The sequence below is a fragment of the Hermetia illucens genome, chromosome 1 (genome assembly GCF_905115235.1).
Source record: "Hermetia illucens chromosome 1, iHerIll2.2.curated.20191125, whole genome shotgun sequence".
NCBI classification, from domain to species: domain Eukaryota; kingdom Metazoa; phylum Arthropoda; class Insecta; order Diptera; family Stratiomyidae; genus Hermetia; species Hermetia illucens.
This window is the reverse complement of record NC_051849.1, coordinates 31,146,902-31,161,392: the sequence shown is the minus strand read 5'-3', so window position 1 is coordinate 31,161,392 and position 14,491 is coordinate 31,146,902. Positions and strand designations below refer to the sequence as shown.

Genomic DNA, 14,491 nt, shown 5'->3' with positions numbered 1-14,491 from the left:
AATACTCTCATTCTCAGATGGGCAGACTGTCTAAAGTTTTATTTAGTTTAGCATCTGTCCACTACAGATGTAGGACATCGATTAGCTAGGTAATCTGGATGCTGTCAAACGTCTTGCCGTAATCGACAACCATTTGATCCAGCTCAGATCCTTGCTCTTCGGGCAGAATCTTGTTGCCTTTCCATTAATAACAAATAAGTCTTAGAAGGTTAAGAAGTAAGTTTTTGATCTTTTGCCTTCAGTATTCTCGACACTGGCCTTTTTAGAAAAAAAGTTAATAGTAATGAATGGAAATTAATCCGACCGACTGGTGACTTGATTTATACTGTGTGTATACTGGTCAACTTTTCTCATTTCTGCACCCCATCCGGATCAAAGCGCCTTTAGTTTTTAAGCAGTTTCTGTTTCGTCAAAACTCGTCTTCAGTAAGGTCAGAAAAACCGATGCCCGACATACCAACATAATATTTTTTTTCATTTTGTTTTGGTGGATGGTAGGATTCCTTGATGACGAACCGAGGAACTATTTGAGGAAAAACTTTTTTCCATTTCCAAATACCAAACTTAAAAAAAATAGACGACTTGCGGTTTTTGTCCAGAGCAGGGGAAGACTCTGAAGGGTTTTCTCTTCCCTGGACGTTTTGTGATCAGAAAGCTGCGCTGGTTGCTAGGATATGTTTCATTCTGATGACTTTGGAGATAAAAATTTCTGTTTTAGTGAAGAATTTAGAATTTTAACCCCGGGTTATGACAGACTTCCGGGGGACCCCTTTTAGGTTTTAGTTTTTTGTTGATATTTGCCAGCACTGCTATGACTCGGCTCTCAGTTGCGTCTTCAGTTACTAAAATTACTATCTTCTGACCGGGCAGTCTAGCAATTTGTTATTCACGATCATTCACCCGTTCTCTAAAAAGTTTGAGTTTTTCTAGCTTTTTCTTCTTAGTGAACGCCGGAAAACATGTCATATGTCAACTTACTTTCATTGTTCCCCAATCGACCTACCCTCCTTCATGTATAAGCACTGCGTCTGGACCTTTAGCTCTGATTAGCTAAGAGACTAGAGTTTATTCTGCTACTTGTAGTCCAGTGTGTAAAATTAATAGGCAAGGAGTAGCTTTCTCCAAACTACAATTGTTTGTTTTAAACGTATTTAATGAGTTTATTTGCCTCCTTCTCGATAGATACAATTTCAGATATTTAGATATCGCAGACTCAAAGATGGGTTCCTTGCAGAATTCATAGAAATCTGTCTCGGTTGGAAGAGGTGACGACCATTATATCTGGCGTGTTATTCAGTATGATCTTCGCGGATGGCTTCAACATTTTTCTAAACCAAATTCCATTCGAATATTGCGGCTAATCATAGCAATTATGTTCAAATTCGACTGAACGGCTTGACTTCTGCCTTCTTAACCACTCTACCCCTTGGAGAACAGAGCAGAAGAATAATAAAAGTTAAAAGTTTCTAGAGGGTTGAATCAAGCTATTGCTTTTGTTCCTGCGGTATACTATACGGAGTCCATTTTAAGAAGAAGGTAATAGTAATCCATACAGTAAGAAAGCATGGCAATTGATCCTGCCGACTAATGACGTGCTAATTGCTAGTGTATACTGTTCAACTATAATCCTTTTACTCCAGTTATTTAAGCAGTTTATGTCGAAACTCCTTTTCAGGATACTGAGCCTCCCGGCCTAACCAATTCCAAAGTTCCTCCTAACATTCGTTTGTTTAATTCTGTTTTAGGATTGAGAGACTCTACTTGATGATAGACTGGAGCATTTGAGGAAAAACTTTCTTCCATTTCCTTTGGTCCATGCATTCCTATTTTGGGCCAAGAAAGCAGAGGTAGTCCCTGAAGGGTCCCAGGTGAAAGTTAGGTGACACAAGTCTAGGCAACACTTCCAGTCCCGGTCTTCCCCGCCTTCAAAGTTTCGTCATCGATTCGTGGCACAAGGATTACACGGCCTCAATTACACTGGGAACCGATCACGTTCCATTCCTCGCTTTCAAATTCTAAGTTTTCAACTTAGCGAGAAATTTCTTTGTTGGGTTGCACTACTTCCCAGGCTTTGCCAGCCCGCAGAATAGCATCGTCCCACTGAGTAACGAGCAGTATTGCAGCTCGTATCCAATTTTTGACTCGCTGATTTGCGCAGATCCTTTGTCTAAAGTATTGTTTGTGAACTGGGACCCAATGTAGAGTTCACAGTCCTACATCTCAAACGGAGTAGCCTTTTGCACCGTCTTGTTTTGCTAGACGCTTAGGTTTTCTTTCAGATACCTTTCTAGCACCACAGCTACTTACAGAGGGACATGTAGTTTCTCCAGGTACTATTCATCGCTCGAATTTTACCTCCGGAAAGTCTCCGATCCTCTATGGTTTCAAGGGAGTTTCGGAACCGTCAGCCGTTGCCATTTTACCTCTGGGATCCAGACTACTTCTTCTCGAATCAGCAGATCGTTGCATTCTCATTCCCTACCTCGTGGTTTTCAAGGAGATAGTCTCTACTAAGTCACTCTACCAAGACAAGGTGGGTAATCGCAAGCGGAAGAATTATAGATTTTCTTGGTATTTTTTTCTTGTTTTCGGTAAGCATAATGTGACCTTTATTTTTATGTGGGCGTAATTATTTTGGACTTGGGAAATAAAACGAAATGTTAGGATTGGTCATACCTACTAGACAATTCTACTCAGCTTTTGAGGAATAGACTTTTACGGGAAGCACTTTCAGTGTTTGAAATTCAGAAGATTTGCCAAATCTCTACAGTTCCGTTTGAAAAGAAATCGTGTTTTCTATTGTGCTTGCTTTTGTATGTTAAACATCTGCAAAATAATACTTTGATTCCATTAATTTTGATTTGATGGTTTACCGTTTTCAGACCGGGGACTGGCAAAGGTACAAAAATGCACTGACTGCGTATAGCAACGCGATCAGGGAAGCAAAACGGAACAGCTTCAGAGAATTCTGTGAAGGGATCGAACAGATCACAGAAGCAACCAGGCTTTACAAAGCTGTAGCCAAAGACGGTTGAATATCCTCTGTCTGTTTGAAGAAGGAAGATACTTTTAAACCACTGAAATCCGAAAGCGGGTAAAAAGGATCGTTTTCATCCAAAATCTTTCAAAACAGTGTTTACCGGGCAGGACAATCAACTGAAATTGCTCTGTATCAGCTGACAGATGTACTACGGGATGCTATAGAAACTGTGGCTGTGTGTGTGGGCGCTTTTGGATATCGAAGGAGCATTCCACAACACATCGCACACAGAGATACAAGATGCCCTGAGTTGCAAGGGAGTGGGAAACACCCTGGCATTCTGGATGGGCAAAGTGCTAGAAAGCAGGCAAATAGAAATATCAACAGGTACAAATTCTATTGTCATGAACACTACTCAAGGCTGTCCACAGGGCGGAGTACTATCGCCCCTGATGTGGAGTATGGTAGTGGACGAACTCCTGGACGTGCTACCAAATACTGGAATACAAGTGCAGGGTTACGCGGACGAGACTGTTTTAATCTGTAGGGGAAAATATGAGGATATCCTATGTGATATAATCCAAACTGGACTAAGGGTTACTAGTGCCTGGTGCAGGAAGGTGGGACTGCGGATCAATTCAACCAAAACCACCATAGTACCATTCCCTAGGAGGCGTAAGCTTGATCACCTGAGAGCCATAAGGTTACTTAATATGGAGGTGAAACGAGAAACAGAGGTCGAATATTTGGGAATTACGCTAGGCCACAAATTACTCTGGAAGACACATGTCGGAAACACTTGGCGGAAAGCCACGAGGGCTCTGATGACTTGTAGGTCAATAGATACTACTTTGGATATATACTGCAATAGTAAGGCCAATGATTACCTACGGAGCGGTAATCTGGGCAGAAAGAACCGAACTCAGCACGCAAGCCAGGGAATTACACAAGCTCCAAAGGCTGGCTTGGGTGTGTATCAGTGGGGCAATGAGGGCATGCCCAACGGCATTCCTGGCGGTCCTTCGGGGATTAACGCCTCTGTGGTTCTACCTTATTAGGTAAAGCCACACATCACTTTAAGCACCTTTATTCGGAATACCGGACAGAACTAGATATTGTGCTTCAGTGAGTGCTGATGTTTAAATACCAGAAAATTTCTCGTCTAGTGAAAATTCTTCCTTTTCACTAACTTCAGACATGTTAGCCACTACATGACACTTTGGAGAGCTTAATTAAATTGCAAATTGCTTTAAATCCACTGAAGGCAAAAATACACTCATTACATAGAGACGGGACATAATTTTCTTTTTATTTTCTTAAAACTGACATTTTTCAACTTATCAATATTCATATTTCCGACCTGCTACCCGATCGCCCTTTTCGCGACCTGCCGCCCGAACGCTGAGTGTCCAGCGTCGCCCGCATTTCAGCCATACTGGTGGAAATCTCGCACTATAGTTGGACGTACGTGCACCTTGTCGGCACAGCTGCCAGTGTCTCCAAAGAACCGGAGACGCAGGAGCGCCTGGGTGTCCTCCGTGAGTCGACGCAGCCAAAGCCATTTTATCAAGCCATCGTCGATCTTGCTCCCACCCAATTGCCTCATTTCGCGAAGCAATTGGCTGAGAGTTCGATCGCCCAATGTTAAACCTGCCAGCAAGTGATCCAGTTTAGCTGACTCACTTACCGACAGGCGTTTGATCAACTCCGGTCGACTTTACAACATCGGCCACTATTAAGATAGACTCCTCATCCAGGCCGACAATCGCGTAAACCAGGCCGTGTCCGCCGCCATTCCAGACATCCGGAACTGTGCCTCCAGATGGGCGAACCACAGCTCCGGATTCCGTCGCCAAAATGGAGAAGCGCGGACAGCGAGGGCGGTCACATGAGGGTCAGATGAGCCTGCCGTGTCTTGATTGTCAAACGACATAATTAAAGCTAATGCTACGACGCGAGTTTTCTGTTGAAGACGCGGCGATAGCGAATTCTGCGAAGCCCTGCACTAACTATGGCAGTCCGTACCCACAAATGCCCGCTCGAGCGAAACAAATAAATTTCGAATGTTGTTAACCCCGCTGCGCCACACCTCTCCATCTGCACATAGAGATGCAGGCAAGGAGGGTAATATTCAGGATGGCTGGTAGTATCAGTGAGGCGGGGAGCTGCCTAAACCGAAGGAAGATTGATACCAAGGGATAAGATGACAACGAGGTTTCACTTCGATAAGAAGTTTGAAACATGTTCAAATAGCAAGGCAAACTGGGAGAGCGTGGCTGCGACATACGGCTTAAACCAGCAACTGATTACTTGTTACACTGTCGGATCCCTCACAGCAGAGGGTGCCGGTGTCATTGGTCCAAGAAAAATGTACTTGGAACCAATGGGCATATTCCAGGCGGAAATATACGCCATAGACAAATCTGCCTCCTTTAATCTGCAAAGGAACTACAGGGGGCAGAACATAGCTATTCTCACCGATAGCCAAGCAGCGATCAAGGCACTTAGGTCCAACCAAGTGAATTCAAAACTGGTATGGGAATGCCTTGACAGACTGAATACACTCGGCTCGTCCAACGAGGTCTGGATACTCTGGGTTCCAGGCCATGCTGGGTTGGAAGGCAACGAGGCAGCGGATGAACTAGCCAAGAAGGGAGCAGAGACGTCTTTACACGGGCCAGAACCCTTCTGTGGAATCGGAAACGGTTTCATGGCTATGACTCTAAGAAATGAAGAGGAACGGTTGAGGAAACTATACTGGGCGGGCCTATCAGGGATGGAGCAGGCCAGGGTGCTTATTGGGGGATACGAACCCACACGCACAAAGGATTGCTTAAACCTCATCAAAAATAACCTCTGCATCATAGTGGGAATTCTAACTGGTCATTGTCATAATAGTTCTTTAAGGAACAGGGAAGACAGCCTCGCACACATTCTTTGACAAACTGGAGTTGTAATTCACATATACTGCGCACTTTTTCACATATATTCTAGTATTTACTTATAAAACCTTATAAAACCATTGCGACCTCAATGTAGTTGTGATGATAATTTTGTTGTGACACATAGCTCTCTCTAGAAACCCGACTTTGTAGGATAATTTTTGAGTAAAGGCAAAGGAACAATATATATTTTACACTTACCAAGCGCAACTTTGTTGCATATGTGAGGCGCCTATTTCGTTCGCTGTTATGAAGTTCCACGTATTCATTTAGCTGTTTGGGTTGATTTTCGCTATCCAAAAAAGTTTTACTAAGGTTTTTGGTGTATGCTTTTTGATCCGTATCTGATATAGTGAATAATACAATGACTGTAATAAATTTGGATTGCGGGTTGCATCAAGCCGTATGCACTGCTATGACGTGAAAGAAAAATATTTTAAAATATTTTATGAAATCTGCCCTAGAGTATTTTATCTTTTCGTGTACTGCCCTTTGTATCAGCGAGAACTATGAGGCGTTTCCCTCTTGCACGCAATGTGTATCATATTGCACTCACAAAACCACGATGCGAATCCCGTATCGTTGGGAACAGTGCGTCATTATCAGTTCAGTGGAAACTGAATATGACTAACCAGTAGCATACGACCAAGCAACCAAGAATTTATATAATACAAGCATTGTTCCAGTGATGTCTCTTTAATCATAAGTACACTATAAACGCTAATCGTGACTGTACGTATCTAATCCAAACTTCTTTTCTTTACAGTCTTTAGAAAAATTCTCTAGCCTAACGCATCAAGTATCAACAGACCTCGATGCATTTATTCAAGTGATACACGATACAGAATTTCCGAATTCAGTTGAGGCAACGCAAAAGTTGATAGACGAACAAGGAGCATACTATGAGAAATTAAAGGTAAGTAATCAATGAGATATATTGGGGGAGGGATGTGAACGCCAAGATCTTAATATTTTTATATTTTTAGGAAGAGATTCTTTCTGCAGCCAAACATGGCGAAGGACTGCTAGATAATATCAAATCGAATGACGAATTGAAAGAGTTTTCTGAACGGACCGGAAACGTTAGCTCAATGGAGCGGTGAGAATTAATTTTTATTTCATTTCCCCAATTCTAGCTTTGCTCCAATAATAACATTAATAACCTTCCCTCTGCACTGGTTTGTTTCGTATAATCATTATTATATTGAAGTGTCATGCTTTCATCGGTATTGTTACTTAGATTGAGATAAATTCATTTAGATTTTTGCATGGGATCACGAAGATTTTTGAATATAAATTAAATGTGTTGTCTTATTATGAATAGTTTGATAGCTCAACTGATATACTCAATGAAAGATGCTTGATGATTCAGCAAGTAGTGTTTATGTTAATTGATTTGTATAAAGCTCTTTTAGACAGAACCAAAGATAAATACATACACTTACACAAAAACGATAAGGTAAATCTCATTCTATGTAACATAGAAATTGACACTTTCAAAAAGTGCTTGTTTTTATATCAAGTGACTGATATTTACAAGAAGGCGATAGAATATCTTTAATTGAATAGGGAATACCATTCGATTGAGTTCTGTTCACGCTAATGTTATTGTAATCCGTTGGTCAAGTGACCTCAGAAATCAACTAGAAATTGGCACCACATTTAAAATGCTGATGAATAGAGTGGAACAAAAATAAAACCTAAAAAGGAAAGGAGAGTTGCAAGAACAATTTGTATAAATTCAAACTTTTGTTGAAAATTATTCCGAAAATTCGTTCCCCGCCTATTTCTTAGAATTTAGAGCAAAATATCAACCACCCACTACTTTCCATAAGTCACTTGAATGTCACACCTCGTCTAGGTCCATGAATTATAAGATGTATTAACTAAATAATATTACACTCAACTACGTTTCATAAAAAAATATTCAGCCTACTATCCATGGTTCTACCCACATTCTCGGCCTAGATTGTATTCAGTCCTTAGATACACAAATGATTGTCTGAACTAAAAGCAATTACATTTGTTTTCATTATTTTTCTCTCAACACTTTGACCTCTCAAGATAAAATCAGTTCCTTTACTGACAAAAAGTGAAAGATACATTCAATAAACAATAACAACAGAACGTTGATTTTTAAATGGAAAAGAATTCGGGTCTAAGACACACGATAATTCGGAAGAGTCTCATTTTCGATAAGATATCGCAGCTGTTATCATTGGCAAGAGTGCATGCAATCCATGTTAATGCTCCTAGTAAATAAGGAATTGTCACTGTAAGTCGTTTTGTACACAAACTCATCATCATTCCATGTTAAATCACGAACTCACACGCTTCATTTTCTTCTAGATTTGTTCTTAATGTTTGTAAACACTTATGTACACATTTTCCTGGTACAATGGGTTTCATAAATAATGTTCGTTTTAATATTCTTTAAAATTTTTGAATTGTAAAATTTTTTTCGGATACACCTCTTTGTCCAAAAAATTAGGAATTGGAAAGCCTTCCTTCAGAACATTTTCATTTCTTCAAATTAGATTGAAAGTTTCGTCCCATCCAGTTACATTGTTTATCATATGAGATTACAGATTATTGCAGAGCAATTTTGTGAACCAAACCAAACAAACGATTTTTGTCTTTGATTTCGCGTATTTAAACGTTACTCGGTGGTATCTTCATGCTAATTGATCGTGAGTAGCTCGATCTTCTTGCCCTGGGTTCGAATTCCATTATGTCATGGATGCTTCTGTTCATCTTTGTACTGTTCGGCTGCTGTAGGCCTGCCGTTTGCAAGGTCATTTACGCCCAAGGCGCTAGAAGGCTCTCGTTTCTAGTTCAGAGCTATGTGCTCTTTAGAAATCTGAGATCTTAGCTGCGTCGCAGGTAAAGTCGAAATGGAAGAGGCTTTCAAGCGTCAGGTTAGCAATGTCCGGAAAGGTGTGACTTCTGTGAATTCTCGAGGCCGATAATTTGTTGTGAAGTTGCCAAGCAATACGCGAAGAAAAGCATTCTTATTTTTCTTCAGTCTTTGTCCCGTTCACAAGCGGGGTCGGCTCATCGTGATCGGTTTCGTTATTTTATTTTATCAAATGCCTTATCTGAATGCAATCTCGAGGCTTTTAATTCCCCATCCAGCGAATCAAGCCACCGTTGTTTCGGCCAGCCTTTTGATCGTTTACCATAGACTTCGATGTTCAGAATTCTCGTTAGCGCGAATTACGCGACCATACCATAATGATCGCGAATATCCTCATTTTGGATGTTATCAAAACGTGTCACGCCACTAGTCCAATGCAACATCCTTCGTCTCCCTTACCACAAGACGCCGTTCATTGTCTTTTATAGTAGACCAACACTCAGAACCATAGAGAGCGCCAGGACGGACGACATTGCGGTAAATTTTAGATTTAAGATGTTCGTTGATACGTCGATCACAAAGAATACCAGTTGTGGAACGCCACTTTATCCAGGTTGTGTTAATGCCTGAAGCAATTTCATAACGCTGTTCTTCATTGGCTGATAGCGTTGACCCAAGGTATTTAAATCGCTCAGTTCTGGGCAGATCACTGCCGCTGACAGTGATGCTGCTTCATAGGGTTCGGTCGTCAGAAATTCAGTTTTATTCAGATTCAATATGAGATCGTGTTGCATGAGGCGATTATTCCATTTTGGGCAAATTGCTCTAGATGATTTCTGCTATTAGAGATTAAGAAACCATCATCTGCACAAAACAGTGTATATCGGTGGCTTGATACGCAGGACGACAATCAACGGCCGATGTTGAGGTGCGATGGTCTCATAGGGAACGGCCTTGCAATCCGTGACGGTGGTAAAATGTCGGCGTCTTATGAGAATATAGTCGATTTGCGTTTTACTGTTCTCACTATGAAATGTAGCAAAATGAAACAATCTTTTGATGAACCATGTATTCATAAGTGCAAGGGCATGGGTGTCCCCAAAATCGATTATACGCTCGCCACCCTCATTGCGCACTCCAAACCCCTTTCCCCCATGGCGTCTGTCTTTTCACCCACATGACCAATGATGCGCGAAGAAAGGCATTAACAGCGGGTAAATCAAAATTGAATTGGCAATATGCAGGATACGAGTGCAGATAATCCCGACCAAGTGTTACGTCTACAACTTTCCAGGGTGCCGACAGGAGGACAGAATGCTGTAGATGCGATCAGGAGACCGACCTGCTACCTAATCTACTTAGCGAAGATTTGCAACGAAAAAGAGAATTATGTTCTCTGCAAGGATCCTGGCTCATCTCCAGCGTTGTACACACTGCCAGTTCGGAGTGAAAAATTCCGAAACAAGGACTTGCCTCCATGACATCTCGACTTAGCAGTTACCGCTGCCATCTGCGTTCGGACGGCATTCGACCTCGGTTTCTTCTCCAAGACCGAGGGAAAGTCTTTGTCTGAATTCGGTATTTTAGGGTAACGTTTTTCAGTGTCTGTCTAACACCGAATAAGACAATGTCGGACTTTCGACACATGCTTGATGTTCTAGAGGACGCCGATTTGGACACGAGCGTGGAACGTCCCAAGGGTGAACATCTAAAGATTCATGGAAGCTCTTGGCAGGCAGAGTCGCGTTGGGGAGCATTTCAAGGGTAGTGGCCCTGTAGCTGACATTGTCGTGAATTCAACGATGAACTTGATAACGACGACCTGTGAATCTTCCACGCATCGCAGGGGCTCCAGCGGTGACAAGTCTTTTATATACTGCTGGACAGTGGAAATTACCGACGTACAGAAGAAGTGTCGTAAGCTCCATCGTTTGGTAGGCCGTTTACACGCCCGGAAGGAGGCATATGCCACAAAGGCAAAGTGCAGATCAGCTAAGAAGACGCTCTGCAGCGCCATAAACAAACGCAAAACTCACGGTTGGCAAAATCCCATCGATGAAGTAAATGGTGATCCGTAGGACTCTGTTATAAACTTGCCACCCGAAAAATCGGACTCTGCCTGCATACATACCGACCAGATGGACTGTGTGGATTGATGGCAGCTACACGGAATTTGTTGAAGACTGCTCACTTTTTACCATGAAAGAACTGAAAGACTAGGCAGTTCTCACTATGCACTGGTAGTATCCCCGCAAAAGTAATATAAACTGATGCTCCACTAACGGCTAGAGTTGCTGGTCGCAGCGTTCAATAATTGCCTGAAGGAGGGCATTCATATTGTTGGAAGGTGGTGAGACTCCAGTTCGGGTTCAGAGTAGGAAGATCCACGGTGGATGCTGGTATGGGGTTCGTGGATGCGGCTCATCAAGCTGGGGACACAACCGCCAATCTCGACGAACAGTGCTCCTCATAACGTTTGATGTAAGAAATGCCATCCATTCCGTATGGTGGATATTGAGGGATCATCTAAGAGATTGCTACCACTCTATGAGACACTAGAGGGTCAGAAGTCACGTTGGGAGTGGCACAGGGATCCATCCTACGGCTGGGCCTTTAGAAGGTTTACTTAAATAGTCCGCTAAAACTCGACATGCAAGAAGAGCCGCGACTGGTCGGTTATGCAGATGATTTTGAGCCATTTATTACCGGACACCCTGTTGATTAGCCGCAAAGCAGACTAAGCATACTGGTGCGACAGATAAGCGAATGGATGATTGCTCATGGGTTCAGTCTTGTGTCAGAAAAGACTGCTACAGTAATCTTGACCAAAAAGAGAATCCCGACACAGCGTTCCATACTGATCGGTGAGTTGAGTCAAAAGGAGCCGTTAAATACTTTAAAATAAAACCGAAACTTTTGTATCGATACACAACGCTTGGAAATTCAGTAATTATTTATTTTTGGCAACTTTTTAATTGAAACACATAAAGGAATATGGCAAACAACTGTTTCTAATATTGCAACTAATTGATTTACATTTAACACTGGAATGTGGTTGCACTGAAAATTGTTCTGAATTCTACTTCCTGATATTTAAGGTGAACAAATTTGAAAGTTGATTGGCGGTCTCCTCCAGTCTTTGTCAGGCCGTCAGCTGTTTTCCGCGGCCATTGGATGCAGCGGTGGAGACGAATTCCCAATGACCCCCAGTTTCGCGCCTCCGATGCCCCGCCACAGTATTGATCCTGTTCGGGGCTTGTCTATATACATGTTGATGGTTTTTTGGTAGATGACGGGTTGTAGGCCCACCGCTCATAATCTCTAACCTGGAGGACGAAGGAGTGCGACCAAGTTGGATAGTAGAGTTATCCCTACTAAGCTTAGCTTCCACTTTTTCTCTCCGTTTCTCCGATCACCGGTTTTACTGGGGGTAGTACTACGGGCTCCTCCTTTTTTACTTGGGCTTCGGATCAGCATGTTATTCACATGACATTGCGGAGTTGGCATTGGGGGTGATGATAATGTAAATAAGACGCGAGTGGGAGAAATAATAGTAACAAGGGAGAGACTATGCGGATGTCCTCTACTTCACATAAGAGTAAACAGGAGACATATAAACGTTACTGGCCTCTAGTCAGAAGTTCAAGAAAGAAAGAAGAAATGATAATATTATTTTTGTCACCTATTGTACATAACACCATCACGATTCAAATTCATTTTGCTTCTTGGCAATATACAAAATATAAATCCAAAGTTTTACCATTTGGAGTTTCAGTTAAATATCGTTGTTCACACTTAAAGTACTCGTACTTTGCTTACTTGTTTCGGTTTGTTGAGTTCCATTATTTGTGAGTTTAATTTGAAAGAAAAGCCCAGAGTTGTTGAAAAGACAACTCTTTAACATTAGCAACAGCAGCAACCAGAACAATATTTTTTACATTATTGCAATGGTTTTAAATATTTCGCGGTGTGTCCCATCTATCGCTCATTCTCGTTCAAATCATTCGCATCCAGTGCAGGGAACTTAAATCGAATTCAATATGTTCATCAACAACATCATGATGATTGTCGCGATTATCGTAGACTTCTAGTTCAACTCGAGGAGACGGAGCGTCGTTTCGATGAATTCTGGATTGCTCATCAAGCTCGTCTGAAGCAATGTCTGGAACTGAGAAGATTTGAACAAGATTTTCGGGAATTACAGGTAGGTTCAGTGACTTTGCATTGTGTTCTGTGATAATAATTTCTGAAATTTACTTTTCAGACAAACTTCGATAGCCATCTTAAGACGGTATCGGAAATGACAGAGATCGGCGAGACAGTTGTACGGGTGGATACACTCATAAAAGAAACCAAAGCCTTCCAAAAGATTTGTCAAGGTGACATAGAACGTGCTGAGGAGGTGATATCAGCAGGTAAGATTTTCATTTCCAGGAACTGTATTTTATTAATTCGTTAAAAGAGTGCTGGTTGTAGGCAGTTTATTGAGGACTTTAAATTTTTATTGTGGCTGTTCATATTCCCATCAGTGTTTTTCACTATATTCGGTGTTAATAGGTCGACTCGGTGAAGAAACAAAGTTAGTAGCTGGAAGTGTATACAGAAATAATTTAAGAGCTTTTCATTTTATTTGTTCGATGGGATTTTTAATTAGACCATTCTAGGATTCCATATTAGGATTAAGATCATCATCATCATTATCATCAACGGCACAACAACTGGTATCCGATCTAGGCCTGCCTTAATAGGGAACTCCAGACATCCCGGTTTTACGCCGAGGGCCACCAATTCGATATCCCTAAAAGCTGTCTGGCGTCCTGACCTACGCCATCGCTCCATCTCAGGCAGGGTCTGCCTCATCATCTTCTTCTACCATAGATATTATCTTTACAGACTTTCCGGGATTTCTGGATTGTGGAGCAGCAGGGTTAGCAACATTCCAAATTTATTTTGAATGTTGTTAATTCGACTCACAAATGCCACCACCGGTGCTCTCCGTAGCATATTCGAACTCGCCACGAGGCCGATTAAAAAGAGTAGTAGGCCTTCGCCAAATATTTTGACATAGTGTTGAGCCTTTGCCAACTATTTTGACATAGTGTTGAGTCGGATTTTATCCACAACCTGACGGTCATGGTATCGCTCATAAATTTCGTCGTTATGTAGGCTACGGAATCGTCCATCCTCATGCAGGGGGCCAAAAATTCTTCGGAGGATTCTTCTCTCGAACGCAGTCAAGAGTTCGCAATTTTTCTTGCTAAGAACCCAAGTCTCCGAGGAATACATAAGGACTGGCAGGGATTAATATCGGCCCGATTTAAAAGACTATTTATGGTCGAAATCTGATATTCGTAGTTAGTTCATTACAGCCTTATATGTTAGACTGAGTATTTCCTGATGCATTTTTTGAACGAGAATAGCTTGAGTAATACTTGCTTTCGAAATGACTTTGGCTCTCTTACTTTTCTTGTCCTTTTGTGCTTCATTTCCTTCCTGCCCGACTTCATTTCATTAAAAAACTAAAAATTTGAAAAAACTCCGAAAATTTAATTCACTTGCTTAACCGGGGACGAAGACTGCTTAGGGTTTCATACCAGGGCAGAGGCAACTCATCAGACGCTGCTTCACCTCTGCTCTGGGAGCAGCGGGACTGGAGTGATCTGCGAGTTGCTTTTGACCTGGTACGAAACCGTAAGCCGTCTTCATCTCTGTT

The 14,491-nt window shown here is 41.9% G+C and overlaps 1 protein-coding gene across 6 annotated transcripts in view; it reads left to right on the top strand.

Moving 5' to 3' along the window:
* LOC119647714 (guanine nucleotide exchange factor DBS) overlaps nucleotides 1-14,491 on the top strand; it is a 302,166-nt gene that overhangs the window by 112,067 nt on the left and 175,608 nt on the right. For 5 of the 6 annotated variants that reach the window (XM_038048815.1, XM_038048825.1, XM_038048851.1 and 2 more), the window contains exons 7-10: nucleotides 6,688-6,837; nucleotides 6,908-7,020; nucleotides 12,793-12,982; nucleotides 13,043-13,193. In XM_038048815.1, coding sequence (XP_037904743.1) covers nucleotides 6,688-6,837; nucleotides 6,908-7,020; nucleotides 12,793-12,982; nucleotides 13,043-13,193 — 604 coding nt within the window. The remainder of the gene's footprint in view (nucleotides 1-6,687; nucleotides 6,838-6,907; nucleotides 7,021-12,792; nucleotides 12,983-13,042; nucleotides 13,194-14,491) is intronic. The other variant, XM_038048844.1, reaches the window with a different exon arrangement.